This window comes from Dioscorea cayenensis, chromosome 4 (assembly GCF_009730915.1).
Source record: "Dioscorea cayenensis subsp. rotundata cultivar TDr96_F1 chromosome 4, TDr96_F1_v2_PseudoChromosome.rev07_lg8_w22 25.fasta, whole genome shotgun sequence".
In the NCBI taxonomy this organism is placed as follows: domain Eukaryota; kingdom Viridiplantae; phylum Streptophyta; class Magnoliopsida; order Dioscoreales; family Dioscoreaceae; genus Dioscorea; species Dioscorea cayenensis.
In genome coordinates this window covers 21,390,356-21,413,263 of record NC_052474.1, presented here as the reverse complement: position 1 = coordinate 21,413,263, position 22,908 = coordinate 21,390,356, and the positions used below count along the sequence as shown (strand labels likewise).

Sequence of the window (22,908 nt, the reverse complement as noted above, 5' to 3'; positions counted from 1 at the left end):
AATAGGTTTTTTTTTCAACTTTATTCTTTATCTTTATTATACCCTATATTTTTTATATTTTTTAAAAAAAAACTAAAACACTATTTTGAGAGAGGGAATAAAAAATACAATAGAATTATAAAAAAATTAATGAAATCTCGATGAGTTTTTAAATGAGGCAATTTTTTTAAAATTGATAAAACATAATAATTAATATTACTCAATTTTTTTAATCTGCGTGAATCAGTTAAAATGAACATATAAAAGGATTGGAGAGAGTATAAAATTTTAATTTTTAAAATATATTATCCATGAATAACAAGGGGTGAATTGAAAGGAAAATATTCATAGCAAGGGCTTCTAAGTTTAGATAGTCAAGGACTCAAGGAGTACAAGTAATTTTGAACTTTTGAGGGGTTCAAAGGTAAAACCCTAAAAATTAATTATTAACCCGCTCTTCTCCATTCCCCCCATTTCCCTCTCCAAACTCCGCCGAGGTCGCTGAAGAGCTTCAGGTTCGCAACGCCGTCGAGGTAGAGGACGGAGACCATCGCCTTCGATAACTGATCTCGTGGTCTCGATTTATAACCTTTTTTCCCTTGATTTGTGGTTTTTAGTTGAAGATTATACTTCGCACTCTTAGTTTGTTCTATTTTTCTAGGTTTTTGATGAGATTTGTTCTTATTTGATCTAATTTAGTATGTAGTTCTTGTTCATGGCTCCAATTTCTCGTAGAAAAGTTTAGATGTATCCTGTGGTTTGTGGTGGTTGGAGACGATGGTGAATCCTGCTATTGGTTTTGGTCTAATGAATTTTTTGTTATGGAGAAAAATTAACTACTTTGATAGTTTATGATTTGATTGATTTTAGGCTCAGATGCTTGTTTTCCAAGAAAAAAATTGTGGCTTTGTTGTTCTCTGCATGAAAAATATGGATAAATTAACACCAATGTTGAATTCTTGTAAGGAAAATGGCATGTCAATAACTAGTATTTGATTTTGTCGGATGAATGATCAAAAATTTTGAATTAGGCTCTAATATAAGTATTGTTTTAGGCTTGATGGATTGCATAAAAATCCTAGGATGAGCTGAGATTTTAGGTTAAATTTTAAGCAAGCTTAAATCAAGCATGATTGGGTTTGTTTGCTTAGGCTCAGTTAACTTGAGAATTTATAAATCTGATTTCCTTTTTAATGTAGAGAAAGCAGTAGTGATTCCACATGGTTTTAGAGTAGTTCATGATACCAACTTGAGTTATTTTTTAGTACTTAAATGCATCCATTAAAATAACACTAACTTCCACTGCATGGTTGTACATGGCTTTGGTGTACTTTGTTTTCTCAGATACATTAATTTTTGTGATCCCATATGCATAAGAGGGTGGTATGAACAATCCTTAACTCATGTGTAAGTTGAACTCAAATTTTTGTCTCTTGTATGTTGATCTCTTTGTAACTATGTGTTTTGAATTTATAAATTAATGCATTAGCCGACAAGATATTTATGTTTTACTTCTTGATTTAAGAAGTTTCTGATTTCTCTTGGTATTTTTGGTTCAGGAAGAATAACTTGAGTAGTCATGGCTTCTCATATTCCCGCAGCCATTCAGAATGAAAACCTACCAATTCATAGAGGTATCAGTCATTGTCATCATTCATGAGATGCGTTGTAGTATATTTTGCGTATTATCCTTCTATGTGGGATAAATTTGATTGAATTTTCTGTAATTTAGGAAAAGGTGTTGAGGGGGCAAAAACTGACTTGTCAAAGACTGTGAGGACTAAGAGTCAAGGCAGGGTTGCTCTGAGGGATCTTTCAAAAGCTAGCAAACCTGCACCTTTAGGTCCAACAAAAGGCTCCACATTGAAGGAGAAGCCTAAGGCACATGATGGCGGGACCATCAAGAATACATCAAAGACTAGTTTCTTGACAGATGAGGAAATCAAGCATTGCCAGGAATGGGCTAAAGAGGGAATTGAGGAGATACCTTTTACAGGAAATGATCAACGAAAACAAGAACAGGAGCACATGGAAGAACGTAATATACTCTCCATTTCTTTTGAGTTTTTTACTTGCCACGCCCTTGATTTTCAGAAATGAGGGTGGCAAATAATTTTGCTCTTTTCAGTCGGTGGCAAGTGAACCCTTCTTTCTATTGGTCATTGAAAGTCATTTTTTTTTCTTGGCATATTCATATATTTTAATTCGATATATGATACTGTGCTCCATGTTTCTTCAACTCAGGTGTAAGAAAGGAAGTTGAGACTGTACTGTCTTCATTGCGTGAGTGGATGGATCTGGCCTATGGCTTTGGAATGCCACATGAGGTATGCAGCTAATGAGATCCATTTGATAGTGTATTTGCTTCAGTGTGTCTGAGTTGTATATGACAATGCTCCTGCTTCTACAGATTGTGGCGCACATCCTCTTTATTTTCATGCAATTACGTGTGGAGAAATTTCTTTCTTTTCTTTAATTTGTTTTGTTTTGGATGCTTTCTGTATCTATAAATTGTGCATGGGATTTGTTTCACACGATGATCTGTTTGCTTGGACGAGATTCACTCAATCTCATATTTAACATACTATTTTTTTTGTTCTTACTCTATCTCATCAAATCAATTTGTATTCATTATTGATGCTGCATAAATTTTCAAGGTCAAATGACGCTAGGTCAGACAATTAACTTTTAAAACTCTGGCACTTAACCTCTATCTTTCTAGCCTAAAGTTTTCTAAAGTATTCTTCCATTCCACATCACGCATTAAGGGATATTGGAACTGTATATCAAGACCCTAATGATAGCAAACCTGATTTGTTGAAAAAAATTCAGATTCTTTGTTCAATGATGAATTTACTTGCATTCATTGAACTCAGGAAGCGGAGCTGGATGATTCCATGGATCTCTTGAAAATGCAGCTTGAGCCAGAGGAGCATCCTCCTTTTGCAAGATATTGCTCATATTCAGGTTCCTTTATTACAATGTATTGCACCATGCTACCTGTGATTCACAGTCATATTTAGATCATGTTCAATTAACAACTCAAGCTGTATAAATTGCCGTAACCATTTTGCAAAAGTAACCGCCCAATAATTTGTTAGACATTACCTTTTTCAGGCAATGAAGAAATTGAAGATGTTTCTCTTGAACCTGAGTTTGATAATTACTTCCCTTACACTGACCATACTTTCGAGATGAAGCTGAAAGAAGAATACGACAGTGATATTGTCTTTGGATAGATGAATTTCATTAGATTAGGTGTATGATGTATGCAAACATATCAATCTAATTGTTTTTCTACTATGTTACTTTCTGAGCATGTCTGAAAACACTCATGAATGTTCCTGTGTTGTGGCGGGCAGGGTTTTCAATAGTTCTCTTATCCTTGAATCTTGTTAGTGTAAAACTTCTCTTTGTTCTCTGCCCTAGGTCAAATTCAGTGAACCATGTAAATATTGGCTTTGTGTGGGTTTTTCTTCACAATTAACATACTCCCTTTGTTCATTTTATTAAATTACGTGAAATAATTAACTTTTTTGTATGTGAGATTCGGTTATTCACGACAGATAAAAAAAGAATGGAGTGAGTACTTCAGTAAGTGGTTTTTATGGTGTTAATGAATAGCAACATTAGTTTTTCCAATCCTTCTTGAATGGTAAATCCACAGCCTAATCCCATCAATTATCCATGCTTGATATGTGTACTTTTCTAATTAATACTTGCTCAAGAATAATGTTGAACAATCTTGTGTAATATTCTTGTGCAATGTCTGTTTTTTGTCTTTCATTACTGTTTGAATGTAGAAAACTACTATTGATGCATTGTCTTTTCAAGATGTTATATATTTTCTTATACCCACCACTATAATTTTTTCCCCTCTGTTTATATATATATATAGAGAGAGAGAGACCCTCTGTTTATATATATATATATATATAGAGAGAGAGAGAAAGAGAGAGAGCGTTTTTTTTTAATGAATGACCGTTAAGAGGTTCTAGTCATTGGATTGAATCTTTAAATAGCGGTGATACATAATGGCTTTAACAGTGCAATTAATAGTATAGAATGGAATGTACAGTATTATAAATAGTTGCACTGTGAAACCGTCATGATTGTAACATATCATAGTCATCCATCTCGATTTTTACTAGTATTTTTTTAAAAAATTTATAAAAAACCAATAGACAGACAATCACTTATTCTCCATGAATAGTGTTCATGCACTGATTTATCCCTACATTTTTTTTTTTCTCTTTCAACTTTTTTTTCAAGTAAAAAGTGAGTTATACCATATTTTGATTTGAATTGTCATTTCATGACCGTAACAGGAACTCAGTCAATCACAATTATTCATCCCAATTTCTACTAGTAAACTCTAAGAAAATTTATAAAAAAATCAACACACACATGTATATCTCCATTTATTTATGCCACTTCTCCAGGGCTCCATCACGCAACCCACCGTATAATCGACTTACTAAAAGCGAGTCTATTCAGTAGTGGTCCCTCATTAAAAATCCTTTCATAAGTGATGATGCAGGGGTGGTCCAGGTCATTTATGTGTGTAGTGCGGGGCCCCTACTCTCACTCACTCGGGTCGGGGTTTATCACACCCTTGCTCTTTCTTATGATCCTACTCGTTCATCTTGCAAAAAACCCTGGATAATTACTTATTATTTTTCTCCATGAAGTTAAAAAATAAAATGATATTTTTCAACACACCGTATAAAAAACTATTTATAATTTCCAAATATATATACACACACACATCTGCAATTACATAATTCTCAAGGGGTATAACTACAAAAATTCCCAACATCTCTCCATAAAAAATGGCGGGAACCCTAGAGAAACTAACGGCCAACCGTTCTCACCCAACCCCTCCCTCCTCCTCCCTCTCTCTCTCTCTCCCTCTCTCTCTCGATCTCGATCTCGATCTCGAAACCCTAGGAGCAGGGGAGAGAGAGAGAGAGAGAGAGAGAGAGAGAGAGAGAGATTAGGGCATTAGGGCATTAATGGGAGGTTGCTGTTCGGCATCCTCATCAACCCAAGACTTGTTCTTCAAGCGCGCAAAGAGCCTTCGTTGCCTCCCCTCCATCTCCTCCTCCAGCTCCTACTCCTCCGCCGCCAACTCCTCCCCCCCTTCCTCCCCCTCCGACTTCCACCGCCGTTACCAACTCGGCCCTGAGCTCGGCCGTGGCGAGTTCGGCGTCACTCGCCGATGCATCGCCACATACACTGGCGAGGTTCTCGCCTGTAAGAGCATCTCAAAACGGAAGCTCAGTGTCGCCCTCGACGCCGATTGCCTCCGCCGGGAGGTGGAGATCATGGCCTCTTTGCCCGATCATCCTAATATTGTCAAGCTTAAGGATGTTCATGAGGATGCCAATGCTGTCCATCTCGTTATGGAGTTGTGCGAAGGCGGTGAGCTTTTTGATCGGATTGTCAAGCGTGGGAGGTACACTGAGCGTGCTGCTGCCAACATTACTAAGACCATCGTTGAGGTCGTCAAGGTATTCGATGAAATGCTTCTTGTTATGAGAACTAAATTTGGGAAATTTGGTGATTTAACTTGGATCATTCTTTTGCTTGGTTGATTGATTTGTCAGACTCTTAGTTAGGGCTTTGATTCAATGAGGAACTTCTCCTTGTGGTTTTTGGGAATCAATAGGATTTCAGAAGCTGTGAATGATTGAACTTGACCATATGTTTAGCAAAATCCTTTGTTTTTTTGCTCTTTCTTTATGATAGGGTTTGTTTGTCTGCAATTTTCATGAATGACTTTATTTTGACAAGAATGATTTAGAGGAAATTGTTAGATGCTGGCTTCTGAAAATGGAATGGCGGAGAAGATGAAATTGACACTGATGTAATGCAATGTATGGTTTGAAAATATATAATCAAATGAGCGTTTCGAAGGACATGTTGGAAATTAATGAATATCCTAGAATAATAAACATTTCTGCAATCTTTTTTAGACTTCGAATCTGATATGTGTGCTTTCCTGTAGCTATGCCACTCGTGTGGGGTGATTCACCGAGATCTAAAGCCAGAGAACTTCTTGTTTGCAAACCAATCAGAAAATTCTCCATTAAAGGCGATTGATTTCGGTCTATCTGTGTTCTTCAAGCCTGGTTGGCTTGCATCTTATCAAAAGTATCTTCATTAACATGTCGAAAGTTATCATAAATTTACCTGTATTTGTCATATAATTGTAGGTGAACGCTTCACCGAAGTTGTTGGAAGTCCGTATTACATGGCTCCGGAAGTTCTGAAGAGGAATTATGGACCAGAGGTAGATGTGTGGAGTGCTGGGGTTATTCTCTACATCTTATTGTGCGGAGTGCCACCCTTTTGGGCAGGTATATTGTTGTGTATCAATTCATTGCCTCAAAGCATGAATGTATTTTTTAAGTTGTTCTCTACTGAACATTGTGTTTTAATTAATGCAGAAACTGATGAGGGAATTGCACATGCAATTATCCGGTCAGTTGTCAATTTTGATAAGGAACCTTGGCCTAAAGTGTCTAAACACGCAAAGGATCTTGTAAAACAAATGCTTGATCCAAATCCTTATACCCGTTTGACAGCTGAAGAAGTACTTGGTATGTTATTTCTATTCTACATGCATGTCATTTAGCATTTCTTTCAACATGCCACTTTAACAGTTGCTTTCTCCAAACAATATAACTGAAGTGTAGGGAGTCTCATTACCTATGCACTATGGACTCTTTCTTATGGTTCTCCTTCCATTATCTAAAAATCTTGCTGACTATTTCACCCCAAATTTTGAGATTTGCCCATGCCAATGTGACATTCTTCTTTTAAGCATAATTTTCAATCTTATGCATTCTCCTTCTGAGGCTGAAAACCTATTTAATTTGTTACAGAATATCAAAGTTTTATTATCTCCACTTAGTTCTTGTTTCTTGAACGTCTAAACTATCCTAACTTTGGAAAGTATATAAAGTATATATGAGTCGAACAAAGTTAGAGAACTAACCAAGTTCCTGTTTTTCTTTGTAAAGACCATCCTTGGTTGAAGAATGCAAATGCAGCTCCTGATATTTCACTTGGCGAAACTGTCAGAGCTAGGCTCCAACAATTCTCAGCCATGAACAAGTTCATAAAGAAAGCTTTGAGAGTATGTACAAACTTTATTACAATTTAGGCTTCTTTGCTAAATATAAATCTTTGTCCTGATGATACTTCAAATTGTTCTTTATAGGTGGTTGTAGACCATCTGCCAGTAGAGGAAGTTGATGGAATCAAGAAGATGTTCAGCATGATGGATACTGACAAGAATGGAACCCTAACATTTGAAGAACTCAAAGAGGGTCTCCATATAATCGGACAGCCTGTTCCTGAGCCAGAAGTTAAAATGTTACTGGAAGCAGTGAGTAATACTTAAAATATATCCTTTCGAGTCTTCTTTATGGACTTTTTTAACATCAGTATGACAGGCCGATACAGATGGAAATGGAACTCTTGACTGCGAGGAGTTTGTGACCGTCTCCATTCATTTAAGGAAAATTAGTAGTGAAGAACACCTTAACAAAGTTTTCAACTACTTTGACAAAGACGGAAGTGGATTTATTGAGACCAATGAATTGAGAGAAGCTTTAACAGAGGGTGATCGCGGTCCAAATGAGCAGGTGATCCAGGATATCATCTCCGACATTGATGTAGACAAGGTGATTGTCAATTTCACAGTCCTCTCTTTTATGATCTGAAACCATCATTCATATTTAGATTTCTGCAGATACAAACACGACACATTGCTTGATAGTCAATGTTAACTCCTTGAAACTTCATTCATATTTAGAGTTCTGCAGATACAAACATGACACATTGCTTGATAGTCGATGTTAACTCCTCAAAACTCTATTCATATTTAAAATTTCTGCAGATACAAACATGACACATTGCTTGATAGTCAATGTTAACTCCTCGAAACTTCATTCGTATTTAGATTTTCTGCAGATACAAGCATGATACATTAACTTAACAGTCTATATTGACTCCTCAAAACTCTATTCATATTTAAAATTTCTGCAGATACAAATATGACACATTGCTTGATAGTCGATGTTAACTCCTCGAAACTTCATTCGTATTTAGATTTTCTGCAGATACAAGCATGATACATTATCTTAACAGTCTATATTGACTCCTCAAAACTTCATACTAATAGTTGTTGAATTTTCAATTCTTCGCAGGATGGTCGTATAAGTTATCAAGAATTTGAGTTGATGATGACGACATCTGGAACTAATTGGAAGAATGCTTCCCGACAAATCTCAGGCGCGGTGCTTAAAACACTCAGCCACAAGCTATTCAATAGCAGGAATACGAACAATCAACGAAACACTGAGAACTTTTGTGAATATCTTGATTGCTAACCATCTTTTGAATGGCGTTTGACTGGCTTTGCTAAAAACTGGTTCTAGTTTTGACTTATAATGGAAATGTTTATATTCTTAAATTTTTTTTTAAAAAAAAGGAATTTAATTCTTTTACAATGTAATACACTAATAACGGATGCAAAGAAAGTCACCAGGAACATCAGGTCAGCACACAACACTATATAACAAATTTCTGCTTTGCATTTCATGGATGCTTTCCTATGTGTATATATATATATATTATAACCCAATTTTGGTGCGAAGTGATTCAGAGCCTGTAAACAGATAGATGTCTAATACTATATATCCCAACCATTTGATATGGAAACTACGAATAAGCCTAATTGTTATGTGACAATTTAACTTTTGAAATTTATTATTTATCTTTTATATCTATATAAATTATGTTGGGCGACCATCTAAAAGCAAGTCATAAAAATTCTCAATATAAATATATATATTATTTCTATACTCATCAAAATTACAAGTAACAACTAGTTATTTGTCAGTTTTTCACATAAACTTCTAAACTCTATATTTAATTTTTAATCCATTTGGGTTTTTTTTTCACCAATTGCATGTAAACCCTAACTGTGGTGAGAGTTAGAAGAGTATATAGTCAATAACGTAAGGATAAATAATATTTTTGAAAATCACATGAACAAATAAACATATTTTAAAAGAAAGAATGACCTAAAATGCATGAGGTGATATTTGACCGCAAAAAAACTAGAAATCAAACAACAAGTAAAAGTTTAAAATCCCTAAATTGCATTCCATGGATATTTTCTCATGCTTAAGAAAAAGCTATCAAACATTTGACAGAGAAACTAAACAAAACATAATTAAAATGGGAAGAGCTGCGCCGGATTAATATACACCAACTTTTTTCAGCTGTGATGAATCAAGATCGCAAAATTGCAATTATATATTTTTGCTAAAAAGGCTTACAAAATCACAAACATAATCTAGTAACATAAAACTATGGCAACCAAGTCTCCATATTCTTCATCTGTTCCAATTCAAACTCATTTCAGAAAAGATACAAGAAAATAACTGACACAAGAACAAGACGACAAAACATTTAACAAACTCGAAAACAAAGCACAAATAAAATAATTACATGTTTCCATCAGTAAGAAGCTGCATCTCCAACCACACATTCCTACTTCAATTAGGACATACGAAATAATAATAATACCTGGGCGAGCAAATAAATGGATGATGGATTGTTTTAAAAGTTTTCAATAAGGGCACACTACAACGTGCATGACAACGATTATCCATCGTGCTCGGGATACACAGACACGGCAGTGAGCAGGAGGATATACATACATATACAGGGAATTATACATCGTTTTACTTTTTTTCTTTTTCTTTTCTTTTTTCTTTTTTTAAGCAATCAGTCAATACAACAAAATGCTAGCTCTTCTTCTTATCCCCTACATTTTTCTTTGAGAAATACTTATCTCCCCACATACCTTATATTACACAATTGCATCTTAGCATCATCGCTAACCAAAACCTTCAAGCAGGGGAAGCAGTCACTGCAGTTTGCATTACCGGTGTTGTTTTCACATCTGAGAGGCATTAAAAAAATATATATATATATAGAATTAGCATAGATGCAGTAATCACATGAACATTGATCATCTGTAATAATTGTAAAGAGGCCCTGAATCTAGAATTAGTTATAAACTTATAGTCACCTTGCTCTTCCCGCTCTTGCCTCCCCTGCTGCCCAAGTTCTTTGAACTTAAAGTCTTGCTGCTGGTTGCCTGGTTGTTGACAGGACCAACATCCTTGAGGCCCATCTCCAGGGCGCGAACAAGGTTTTCAAAATAATTCCGAGTCACACTGACAATGTGTAAAACAAAAGGTACAAAAGATAATAATTAAAAAAATAAATAAATCTCACACACACACACAAACAGAGGCACGCGTGCGGCCAACAATGACTCCACAGAGAGCACAAAGGTCTAGCCAAAAGTTACACAAATGTGCATGATAATGTTCAGGAATCTGGTATGAACCTAGCCACACAAAAGAAGATAGAAATATTTGACGTATGTTTCCTCAAACTAAGATGATGAAATATTTTAACTGGATAAATATAAGTCCAGGTAGTGCCCATCCATATGTGAGGTCTATAGAGTTCAAGCCTTCATGCTCATGTATTCGTGGAATTATTGTTCATGAAGGTTATCTATAACTTTGCCATATTAAAACCCTAGAAAGTATAAATTGCATCAATTGAACTAACAATTAGGGCATATCCACTAACAACTCAATTTGTTTGTTATTCTAGAATGATTTATACCTACAACACAGCCATTAAGTGCACTGTTAAAAGCTGTGGGAGATAAAGAAAATGGTGTCAAATTGCATGAAATTATTTAAGGATTCAAAAGATTTGCATGTAAACTGATAATTATTCATTTAGAAGAACCCAGAAAAATTCATTATTACCATAAACATAAAGATAAAGTATAACGTTTAAAATGGAAAAGTGGTACACACATTTGGAAGTTTTCTTCATCACTGACACTCTAATGCCAGTACACCCATCATATAAAAGGTGTCAAAATTGAATTACCTGGTTAGCCCAGCTAATTTTGTGCGGAAATCATTAAAGTCTTGCACAGAATTTGCTGCATCGAAGTAAATTTGAAGTTCCTTCTCCACACATTGATGAAGTCGTTCCAATCCAGACTCTGCTTCACCTAGAGAAATGGCACAAATCACTAATTAAAACTATGTCAATGATGTGAATATAACACACACACACAAAAAGTTAAAACCTTGAAGATATTCAAAGAACTGCCTCTTGGCGTGCTCATGATCGGGAAGATAGTATCCATAAGCATAGGTCCATTTCAATACCCGCCTACACTCCACTATCTGCACATTGGAATGCAAAATGTAGCAAGGAAATATTTTCAAAATTTCGATTAAATTGATGAAACAACCAATGTCAGAAACAAAGGCAAATTTAACATCACTTAAGCAACCTGAGACCACGCCTCAATTATGAACTTCAGCTGAGACTCTGGTTGGCTTTGTTTCTCACTAAGCTTCTCAAGCTGCAGCAATTGAAAAACATCAGAAAATTCTGTGATTTCTGCTAAAAAATACATACCCATTAGACAAAAAATAAATCAAAAACTACTTAACAAGATTAATAAAAGACAAAACTACTTAACAAGGTTAATAAAAGACAACTAGATTTCATTCAGGAGGAAAACAGATTAACCAGAAAGGAAGCGCATGCTAAACCGTATGTGTGAGAGAGATTTCAGCTTTATAACTAATGTTCAGCAATGTAAATAGCTCATAAATGACTAGTGAGAGCTTCTACTAATGCTCAGAATTTCTTTTGTACAAAAGCATCAACTCACACACACACACACACACAAGGCCATAAGAAATATACATTTTATTCAGTTGGGTACAATGGGATCGACTGCCCTCCACTCAAAGGTGAAATTAAACTAATTGGTCCAATATTGACATTTAGGCTCACTGCATCTTGACTAGATTGGTGTGCAATGTACATAACTCCTAGCTCAAATAAGAAATCCAACAAATGATTCTGGCTAGTGCTTTTATACCTCAAGTTTTTAGTTCAGACTACCTTCTGTTTCCACCATCAATAGGAAATTGCAATGATCGGAAATACAGTTCACATTTTTGTGTCATATTAATAGCAACATACCAACTGCTTGAATATTAAAAAGGATAGATGAAGAGAAAAATCCACATTCACCATCCATGATTAAGCATATTAGCTAACATTACGCAGTCATCATTTTAAGTTTTAAACTAAAATAATTTTTTGAAATAAATTAAAAATATTCCCTAAAAGATGATAAAACAAATAAGTGCTCCAATAATTAAATGGTTGATTGGCAATTAAAAATGAATCCTGATAAGTTGGAAGAATGAAAACTAACATAACAATGAGAATATCTCCGAGGAGAAATGTGCCCATATAACACTAGGAGAAATGTGTTCATTTGAACTATCATCCATTTTATGGTGACAAAAGCACATAAGGTGCATTCGGCTTAATGCGAATGGGGGGAATGAGATTAGGGGGAGTGGGATTATGAAGAATAGAAATTGGAGGAATGAGAAGAGTGTTTGGTTGGAGGGAATGGGAATGGGAATGGAAATGGGGGATTACTGTCGCTCACTATAAATAAATGATATGGTATATAATAATTTACTCAATTATAAAATAATTTAAATAATTTAAATAATGATTATAATTAAATATTTAATTAAATAAACCCCTTTAATTATTGCCGCATTTTAATTATTATATTTAAATATTTAAATAAAATAATTCATGTATGTATTATCCGCTTTAATTGTTATACTTGAATAATTTAATTAATTAATTCACTTCAATTATTTTAATTATAAGCAAAGGCAAAAATGTAATTTCTGACCCAAAGAAATATTATCCACTTTAATTGTCATAATTAAAAATTTTAATTAAATAATCTACTTTAATTATTTAATTAAAAGGCAAGGGGAAAAATATAATTTCAAACACAAGGAAATGAACTTAGGAATGAGCTTCCCTCATTAGAGAGAATTCAATGCCTTAATGAAAACACTGTATATTCCTTTGTTGAATTCTAAACAAAGACTAAAACACAAAAGGATTACTATACTAACAATATCGATTCCCTTATCCAAACGCACGGATAACAGACTTGACAGTTTAAATGACAAGTTCCAGATAATAATAAGACTTTAGGATTCTAACATAACCTTGTTTTTTTCCAACTTAGCTTTCTATTATATGTGGACCATAATAGCTGTTCCAGATGATTTCCATAATGGGCAGCATTTCTAAAATGATGAATGAAAAATTTTAGGTTCATGTTAATAAGCACATGAAAGTGACACAAACTCACGACGATATGCATGTTTGCTAATTGGGAATGAAGAGGTCATTGATTTCACTAAACCAGCAACAAGAATTAAAAACAATCTAAAAGAAAGATAAGATAGCATACCTTTTCAGTTTGCATACTGTGTAGATCTGCAAGTGCTTTTTGTCGTGACTGCCAATTCAAGCAACAAGACAGTATTTAATAATGAAATCACTCACTGACAGAAGCAACTAAAGTGCAACAATTTATAGGACTTTCAGCAAGTTAAATTCTAATTTACAGATTACAAACACAACATGCACTTGGTAACAAGAATGCGAAAGTTTAATATATTAGTAACAGCAATATGGAGATAGAATCTTAACACCCAAATTACACGGGAAACACATAAGGACAACATTTTTTGCTTGAGCAAAAAAAAACAAACAAACAAAATGAAACATGAGGCTGAAAACAACAAGATGATACATCGTAGACTACTGATTTGAGAAATATCTTAAAGACCAAGTATGCATTACTTGAAACACAAAAAGGGTAAAAAGCATAAATTAAACCAGAAAATAAAAAAGTAAAAAGGTTGAGAAACCCTCAAAGTGGCTCAAATATAAAATGGAAGATGCTCAGTTATCCAAAAAAGGAAGTGAAAAAACTCATGTTAGCAGAAAATCATACTTCTCATGGCAAAGGTCAAGCCAAAACTAATTGTTTCTTCATTATACCCAAATTCAAGAAAAGATGGAAAAAAAAAAAGTAGCATGAGGCATAATGCAGATACATGGTGATTTTGGAAATAAGAAGCCTTTTAAAAGTAAGTAACAAGGCTTATTCTGCAAAAATTGCAATGTTGACTCAAGAAATACAAAGTACAAGAGAAACTTAAATGTTAATAGTCTTATATAATCAGATAAAGCACCAACCGACTGATTGGTCGCCCAGCGCTCGTAATAATGTGTGTATCGCTCCAGAGAATTTTTAGCCATCTCTCTCCTCCTTTCAGTTTCATCATACTGAAAATAGTTCAATAAAGAAAATACATTTAAAGGGAAACTCATGGAACTGTATAAACATTACTTAATTCAGGCCAGAATTAATAAGCACATACCACACCCTCCTGTCTTGCTGCTTCATAGCGATTGCAAGCATAAAAACCACCAGTCCTCTCACCATGATCAGACCATGCACCTAAACATAACCTACAACAATAACAACAACAAGAGATCAATCAAAAGAGAATGAATAGTGATCCACCAACTAATTTCATTAAATCAAATAATCTGTTGCCGCAAAAGATTTTTACCAGCAAAACTCATATTTGCAAGGTGGGGTGCATGTAATGTGCATGCAACCCTGGTTTTTCTCAATTGGCCGCTTACACTTTGGGCAGGGCTTGGAATTGGCCAATATCCTGAAAATCACATCCACAGAAAAGTTAAAATAATAACAATAAAACAAACCACAAACTGAATAGTTTTAAATCAGGTCAGGAATCAACACATAACAGTCAATTAGGGTTCTAATATTGTTCCTTATAACTTAATTTGTTAAGAGGACTCATTATTCAGTGTTTCCATCAAAAGAGAATGTCAGCGATTTGTCTCGTAACAGATCTATGCCAAAATGGTCTCTCATGGCCCATTGCTATCACATGGTGTCGCTATCACATTTCTTGGTTTTCGGTCTTTTTTAACCAATGACTGCACAGCAGATCTCAAGTCTTAAACCACCAATAAGTTATAATGCAAGGGAGTTGACCTAAGTATGACCTAGCATTTCTGGAAAGAGACAAAAGTTAATATGAAACAGAAATTGTGGAAAGTTAGTGCTTTATATAGTCCAGAAGAGTTGTGTACCGCATTTTTCCATTAATATAAGAATCGTATTCAGGCTACTCCTGGCCCCTCTCCAAACATTTGAATGTCCTAGATTGGATCATCACTACAGCACAAATAAGAGATGTAATCAGCTATGTGGTGGTTTAAGGTTGCTTTCCCACATAATTTGTTAATTCCAAATAGTTGCCATTGACTTTATCTTGAATCTTGCATCTTTTATACATGTTTTCTCTAGATCAATTTTTCCAGAATTAGTTTATCCACAATTTACCCCTTTTCCAAGGAGCGAGATCACTTATTTTCACTTAATCAAGTACAGATTCCAACTAAACAGCAATTTCGTCTCCTGAACACCAGTGAGGACACAAAAATCCAATGATCTGTTGGATATATTCAATTACAGGGGAACTTAACCCCCTCACAGCTATACATATCTGGTCCAAAACTCTAATGTAAAGAACGTATATTTCAGCAATAAAACACAAAGTTTCATATGGCATTCATTTATGTAAAACTTCTGCACATAAATGATAAAATACACAAGCAGGTGGCCCCTCTGCTTATCATAAAAGCTATCCATCATTCTATCTAGCCAAAGCTCTGCCCAGATTCAAGAGGACATCGCTGACTTTTGATTGGAGAATTAAGATTAAAAATCAAATGCCATAGACTAATCAGATTTAAGTCTAAAAAAGAGGCCTTCCTTAATTAAAGCAGTCAGGATTGTCTGCGAACCAATTTTACAGGGGCAAGTATAAAATAATATGCTTCTAAAAGTTGAAACTGAGAGACTTGTCACATACAAATAAGAATTCCTTGCGAACTTATTGGAGGAATATAAACAACAAAATTACAAAACCTAAATATGTTTCCATAATCAGCCAAATAAATAACAGGGAAAAAAAGAATGGGACTGATTACTGTAAAGCTACTTGTTGTACAGCCAACAGAATTGGAGGTCATAAACAATAGAAAAACATTCTTAAAATCTAATAAAAAAATATCAAGATGAGGATCTCTTTATGCTCTTCAACATAATGTGGAAAAGCAAAACATGGAAAAAAAAACATTTAAGGAACAAAAAGAGAAAATTCCAAGGTGTTATTTGTTAAATTTTAAAAATTATTTTGAGGGGGGTTTGATAAATGTTTGATTCGAAAGGTTTTATTATGGATTCTGTTTTCCCCCTGTATGTATGGAGCACTTGTGAATCACCGCAAATAATTTTTGCATTTATAAATTCTGCCTCCAACTGTCCTTCGATTATATGTCGTATGCATCATGTAGAGTATCGAGAGTCCCAACCAGAGCAACTAAAAAATAAAAATAAAAATCCAGTGCTAATAGAATATTCCTACCAATTCATGTTCTCGGACTCGGCACTGTTTTTTAATATCCACTTGGCAACTGTACCACAATCCACAGGTCGGTGAGCCTCCTCTGTACACTGCCCATTTCATTTTCAAGGAAGAAATATTGAATATAGAAATAAAATACTTCTGAGGAAATAATTTGAAGCTTGAAGAATTACTCACATTCCAACAAAAGGTATGTGAACAATTGCAGCAAACATCAAAGTTTCCACTTCCAAGAACAAAATCCACAGCAAATTCGCAGCCCGGAGCAGGGCACCATTTTGTCTACAGAAAGAAAATAGATGACATAAATGACATACTACCGTTCACAGCAACTATTCTATAACAAAAACAGAGCACTTCGTTTGAGTAACATAATATAGAAATGTTCCACAAGAATCTTCCAGCAGCAAATCAACTTTAGGATTTAACTTATCACCAAACTACATGACTAAACAGCTTCTTGTACTGAAAAGAAGAAATAATTCTGGTAAATGTTGATGCATTAAGCTACAATAGTACAGTAACATTAATTGAGAATCAGATTTAGTGATCAGGAGGTAAACAGTTATTGAGTAACTCTGGTAAGTTATCTACCATGTTAAGTAAAGATTTACCAAAGGCATTAATCATGAAAGCTAAGGATAGCTATTATATTTTAAAACTTAAATAAAGAACATTGACATGAACTGCGCAGTAAGTGCATCATTTAGAGCCAGATAAACACAAATGTTCAAGAATGGTAATTTTTGAGAATGTCATGTGATCATTTAGTAGTAAAATTCTCAACGGCAACACATACCATATTGTACCATGACCATTCTTGAACATAACATTAACCATTATAACAGCATAAAAAAACTGCATGCATACCATGTTGTAGCATGGCCATCCTACCAGATTTTCCACAAGATACATGACTCTTGGAGGGCTGCTTATTATCATATAATTCATATCATACATCAGTATGACCACTTAATCGCATGTAAAATACTCACTAATTCAATTTCTCTTGGCTGAGTTGCACCTCATAAGAAGTATTGACTTAACATCCTCTGCATTCTTTCATAAGCAAGAGCTATTTTGGGACTAGTTGCTCACACATTGTGCACTTCCATCCGAAAACAAAAATTCAGGTCACTCAGCCAATAAAAGATCATTCTGGTTTTGAGGCCAAACTATTTTATGACAATGGTTGTCTAGGTCAAAGCAACAAACAAGGAAGGGTTGATTGAAGATACCAATTTAGAGAAATAAATACCATTTATATTACTTCTGTGAAGTCTCCTCGATTCTCAGTTGCAATCCATATCAAAAACATGTTATTGGGTTAAAGATCAGATGGTATTGATGATAAGCAATTTGCAAGACAAATATTATAAGCATCATATGTTAATCATAGAATAATCCAGACAGTAACTTTCTATTTCCCCTGCAATGTGAAGAATGAAAATACAGCAGGATAAATAACTGAAGGACTCTATAGTTGTGACAAATTTTAGCTAGAGATGACACCAATTAAAAGTCAAAAAACACCCAGTACTCATTTAAGAAATGTGTCAAAAGAATGAAAATCACACAAAAGAAACAAAAGCAGGACAGAAATTGACACACATTTAAATTCCACCTGCAAACAAATAGACGAGCAGAAGAAGAGACAAATTATACAAGTATGCATACAAGCCTCTGCAGCTGTATGCTTACAAGGGTGCAAACATTGCATGATAGATTGCATCTGAATAGTATGCAGAAAATTGAAGATGAATGAAAATCCTCAGTGATGAAGGCAATCTCTTCTCCAAATTAATGATAATAAGCACTGAAGCAAAACTATAACTTATGTTCAATTTTTCAGTTAACTTAAAAAAGGAATTGACAAATAGATAATAATGAAGAATACTGAACAATGTAAGCACCAATAAAATGATGTCATATATACCTTTCTATTATTTTCAATGTATGACCTGATAAGGTATTTTGAGTATTTCTCTGCATCATCATGAGTGGCCAAAAGAGAAATCATGTCCTGACCAATAGCAGCATCACAAGATGGATCAGGACATCGTAACATCAAGCAACCAGGACCATCACTTATTGAAGTGCCAATGTAACCTACCAGTGAAAATGAGAAAGTCATAAACAACTATTAAAAACAATTTAACTCTAAGGGAAAACATTAACCATCTTCTGCAGGGACACACAAGTTATTCTATAATTAAGAGAGGGATATCCAACGGCTTGTTGTTGTTGCTGTTGTTCAGGTATAGTATAAGATATGGGATAAAGCATTGATCCAAAGATCTCAGTTGTCATTATAATGATGAGTTCAGTTGTCCAAGAAATCAGATGGTAGCATGTTTGTACTAACATAAAGGAGTACAATGCTTTGTATAGAATTGCTACTAAAGAATAGCATGCATTTGCCAAAAAAAAATGCTACCGAAGAAGAATAACTTGGTAGTCCTTACTAAAACAAAGGGACTGCAATTCCATTTTTCCATTTTTCCATTCTCACGTACCACTCTATTTTAGCTAAAAGAGCATCTGTGGAGCAGTTACAATCCCACTTCGCATGTCTCCTTGTGTTATTTATATTTCAAGTTTATATTTCAAGCACTTCTAATGCATTCAAACCCAGTACTATAATTACAGCTAAAAAGGAAGTTTAACAGATGATCTATGATGTAAAACTTCATTCCATGAAAATCGGTCAACATCCTGAACATATGACTAATTTCAGATTCATCAAAAATAAAAACAATGATAATAACAGCCCATTAGTCTCACCTGAGCCTGATCAACAGTTTATCCGGACCAATTCTATGAAGAATAAAGAATTCCGTAGACATGGCAAAAAACAACCGCCCAAAATAGCACATACCTTATAAATAAATTCAGTTTCAACCAAATATATTCTAACTATTCATTCTCATCAGTATATCATTTTACAAACCACTTAATAAGACACCTAGTAAGTTTGCACTTCTTAGAAGAAAGGAAAACTGATGGTGTAAAAACTGGAATCTAAGACAAAGGTGGCATAGTACATACTCCCTCCGTTCTTTTTTACCTGCCGTGATTAACCGAATCTCACATACCAAAAAATTTAGTTATTTCACAAAATTTAATAAAAATTAGTTATCTTTCAAAAGTACCTAATATATATCTAGCTTACGTTTCTCTACTGTTTAATTCTTCCAAGGAGAGTTGAATAAAAATGTTAGCTATTTGGGATAATAAATATTTTTGATGTTGAAAATGACGATTAGGAGCAGAGGAAGTATATTCTAAGTGTAAAAACTAAAATTACTCAATGCTCAACTATAAAAAAGTTAGAAGACAGAACCAAAATAAAATAGTTAAGTGAGCAACTAATGTTGAATAATGATACCAAACAGATCACGGTGAACATAAACAGGCAAAATTCTAACCAAGAATAATGATATAAGATAAACAATGACCAACCTCTCCAACAGACATGACAAAAAGGATGGCCACATGCAGCAGCATTCATTTTCTCACGAGGGTAGGTGTCAAAACATATTCCACAAACCAGCTGCCACCAGCCAAAAAACCATCAACAGTGAGTGAAAAACGTCTACAGATGGAACTCAAGCTTGTGAAGATATTACAATCATATGTTCACAATAAAATATGTAATCATCTGACATAGAGATCCTCACTTCCTTTTCTTTCGGAATTTCAATAAGTTTCTCCAATAAACCAACGGTCTTTCTAGCATTTTCTTCATCTGCAAACCATTCATCATGCACCTTATTGACACTCCTGCGCAAGCAATAAATGCATAAAACCGAAAAGCATAAAAAAAAAAAATTAAAACAACACATCAAAAACCAAAATGTAATGGATTTTGCATATTGAGCGTTTGGCTAGGAGATGGCAGGACTTCAAGTCAAGCAATATTTTTGAAAACAGAAACCAGTTATTTGGACCATGAACCAACAGTGAAGTAATTAGAAACTCATGGTAAAAGGTCGGCCTTCATTGTTGGGCCCTGTGCTACAGGGATTGTTTATTTCAACTATTAGAGGTTAGCACATGTTTGTCATGGCTAGGAGGTTGTTCACTAAATATTTCAAAGCATCAGTTATTTTTCAAACTTAGATATTGTAAATAAAGGCTTCATGCAACAAGCTTCTCTTGCATTCATGGGCATCCAAGTAAACAAGAAAAATTCAATTTATGGTCTGCATGTTAAATAAGAAGGTTTTCTGCAAGATGAATAGTCTTACCAGTTATAATGGCGCAGAAGAATGCACGATGCAACTCTAGGAATAGAAAGTACAGTTGACACCCTGGTTATATCATCCTCTTGACACTGCTGTATGCTGGCTTCATTCAAAATCGTATAATTCTTCTGGAAGTATAAAAGGAACAGCATTGAGAAGGTGGTTAAGAAATGTCATTAGATGGGAAAATAAATAAATAAATAAATAACACATGCATAACTTATGTGCAATATGAAAGACTACAGCACCTCAGTTTCTGAACAAACACCTAAAAAAAAGCGACCACTGTGCGGAGTTTGGGGAAATACTTTATCATTAATCAACTATATGCAATTTTTCATCATTAACTAGTCATACTTCGCTAGTTTAACAGAAGGGATTACCAGGTATGCTGCTTAGGAACATTATTATTATTATTATTATTATTACTACTAACAGCCACTTCAAACACCCACATGCCCTATGCAACATGTTCTGAATTAAAAACTAAGATATAATCAGTTGAATATGATAAGGCACAACAGGCCACATCAATATCTTTGGCACATCATTCATTTAATAGAAATTGTTTATTGCGCCAATATATCTTGGTTAGTGAATACCAGATTCTCATAAATCCGATTATTTATGTTCCTCACGCCTGTGAATGTATTAGATCTAGGTCCACCTTAACCCATTTTGCAAAATACAACACAGCAGTCAACACATCAAAACTCTTTGTAACTTCTAATTTGAATCGAATATGCTGTGAAAGGATTAATAACCTTTCAAGTCTGACTTTTAAGGAGATATCTAATCCTATAGAGACCTATCTCAATTTTTTCCTTTGTTAAACCAGCAGCTGAAGTCTCCACATTGAAAGAAAGAAGAGCGACAAGATTTCAAATTTGATGTTTTGCTATGCGTGAAAAACAAAAGAAATTGTCAATCATTTGAAAACTATTGTAAATGCAGTAATCAAATTAGAAAATAGCAGCTTTCATTTTGTCATGAAATTGCACATGGCATCAAAGCAACAAAATAATGCACCAATCCTCTGAAAAACCTTTTGATTATCAAAACCATTGAGAACTAAAATTCGCTAGCTTACCAAGCTCCGCAGAGCATAAGGGCAACAACAAATAATCAAAAGACCAAGGAGACACATCTATCAAAGCACAACACAGCATCCCAATCACTGACACTATCAAAGGTGTGAATTCTTCCTTTAGAACCAAAGGAACCACATGCATCCTCTACTAAAACCAGAAGCATGCATAAATCAGCAAAAACAAAAAGATACATAAAAATCCACCATTTCCAGCATGAAAACAATCAATACAACCCACTACACAACAAAATCAAAACTTTGTACCACCATAATAAGCATAAAAAGCAAAACTGATCCTTTAACATTTTATAACTTCAAGTATGAATTCACTATCCAATTAACAAGAAATGTACCACATCCACACACCACAGCGGTCACGAAAAAGCACCAGGACCTATAATTCACAGGTTCTCAATTTATACAACTAAAAAAACAAAGCAATGAATTCAAGTCAATTCACACAAAGTCTTAATTCCCTTTTCCTTTCACACCAATAAAAACATCAAGAAATTAAACAAAAAGAAAAACCTCAAATCAAAACCATCACCTGGTAGCGATTAGCAGCGATCTCCATGATATCATCAGAATCATTATCCACAAAACCATAGTCCTCATCATCATCATCATCATCATCATCATCATAATCATCTTCTTCTTCACTCCCGATTCCCGTGCCCCCGCTGTAGAAATCGTCCTCCAGCGACTCCAAATCGTTGGCATCATGCATATCATCATCCGAATCCATCCCCTCTCCCTGAAAACCCTAGAAAGGAAGGGATTGCAGCTTGAATCCGTGAGAATCGATGCTCGAAGAGAGCGAGAAGGGGATCAGATTGGAAAAGCAAAAGGAAGTGGGAAATGGAAAGTGCTCGTCGAGGAGTTAAACTTGCGTCAATCGAAGGTAGGCTGAGGAAAACCCGATAACCCGTTAATTTAACGGGTCTCCTCAATATCCAATTGCATCCGATAAGTCCTTATCGGATTCGGGCGAGGCACCTCTACTGAATCTCATTTGTCTTTATTTATTTATTTATTTATTTATTTATATGCACGGACATGTTTTTTTATCTCTTTATATACCTACCAAAAG

At 34.6% G+C, this 22,908-nt stretch overlaps 3 protein-coding genes across 6 annotated transcripts; 2 read left to right on the top strand and 1 right to left on the bottom strand.

Annotated features, from left to right (window-relative positions):
• Positions 1-445: 445 nt before the first annotated feature.
• On the top strand, positions 446-3,470 carry LOC120259001. 4 transcript variants are annotated; one of them, XM_039266515.1, is made up of 7 exons: positions 446-553; positions 1,324-1,386; positions 1,539-1,613; positions 1,712-2,017; positions 2,224-2,306; positions 2,856-2,946; positions 3,097-3,470. In XM_039266515.1, the coding sequence occupies exons 3-7, from the start codon at positions 1,559-1,561 to the stop codon at positions 3,216-3,218; spliced, it is 657 nt and encodes a 218-aa protein (XP_039122449.1). In that variant the 5' UTR covers positions 446-553; positions 1,324-1,386; positions 1,539-1,558; the 3' UTR covers positions 3,219-3,470. The 4 variants fall into 4 exon arrangements, with proteins under 4 accessions (XP_039122449.1, XP_039122448.1, XP_039122451.1 ...); XM_039266516.1 differs by having other exon boundaries at positions 498-512; XM_039266514.1 differs by lacking the exon at positions 1,324-1,386.
• A 1,357-nt stretch (positions 3,471-4,827) lies between these two features.
• Positions 4,828-8,469, top strand: LOC120259000 (calcium-dependent protein kinase 29-like). The gene is made up of 8 exons (XM_039266513.1): positions 4,828-5,492; positions 5,990-6,113; positions 6,198-6,341; positions 6,432-6,584; positions 7,008-7,123; positions 7,208-7,375; positions 7,443-7,673; positions 8,199-8,469. Exons 1-8 carry the CDS (start codon positions 4,995-4,997, stop codon positions 8,379-8,381), a joined length of 1,617 nt encoding a protein of 538 aa, XP_039122447.1. The 5' UTR covers positions 4,828-4,994; the 3' UTR covers positions 8,382-8,469.
• A 1,129-nt stretch (positions 8,470-9,598) lies between these two features.
• LOC120258899 (probable E3 ubiquitin-protein ligase ARI7) lies at positions 9,599-22,703 on the bottom strand. The gene is made up of 16 exons (XM_039266366.1): positions 22,366-22,703; positions 20,732-20,856; positions 20,162-20,264; positions 19,944-20,034; positions 18,418-18,590; positions 16,659-16,763; positions 16,482-16,570; positions 14,589-14,696; positions 14,394-14,484; positions 14,209-14,298; positions 13,415-13,462; positions 11,396-11,467; positions 11,186-11,285; positions 10,981-11,107; positions 10,094-10,241; positions 9,599-9,964 (listed from the first exon to the last, which is right to left on the bottom strand). The coding sequence occupies exons 1-16, from the start codon at positions 22,561-22,563 to the stop codon at positions 9,959-9,961; spliced, it is 1,674 nt and encodes a 557-aa protein (XP_039122300.1). The 5' UTR covers positions 22,564-22,703; the 3' UTR covers positions 9,599-9,958.
• Between the last annotated feature and the right edge of the window lie 205 nt (positions 22,704-22,908).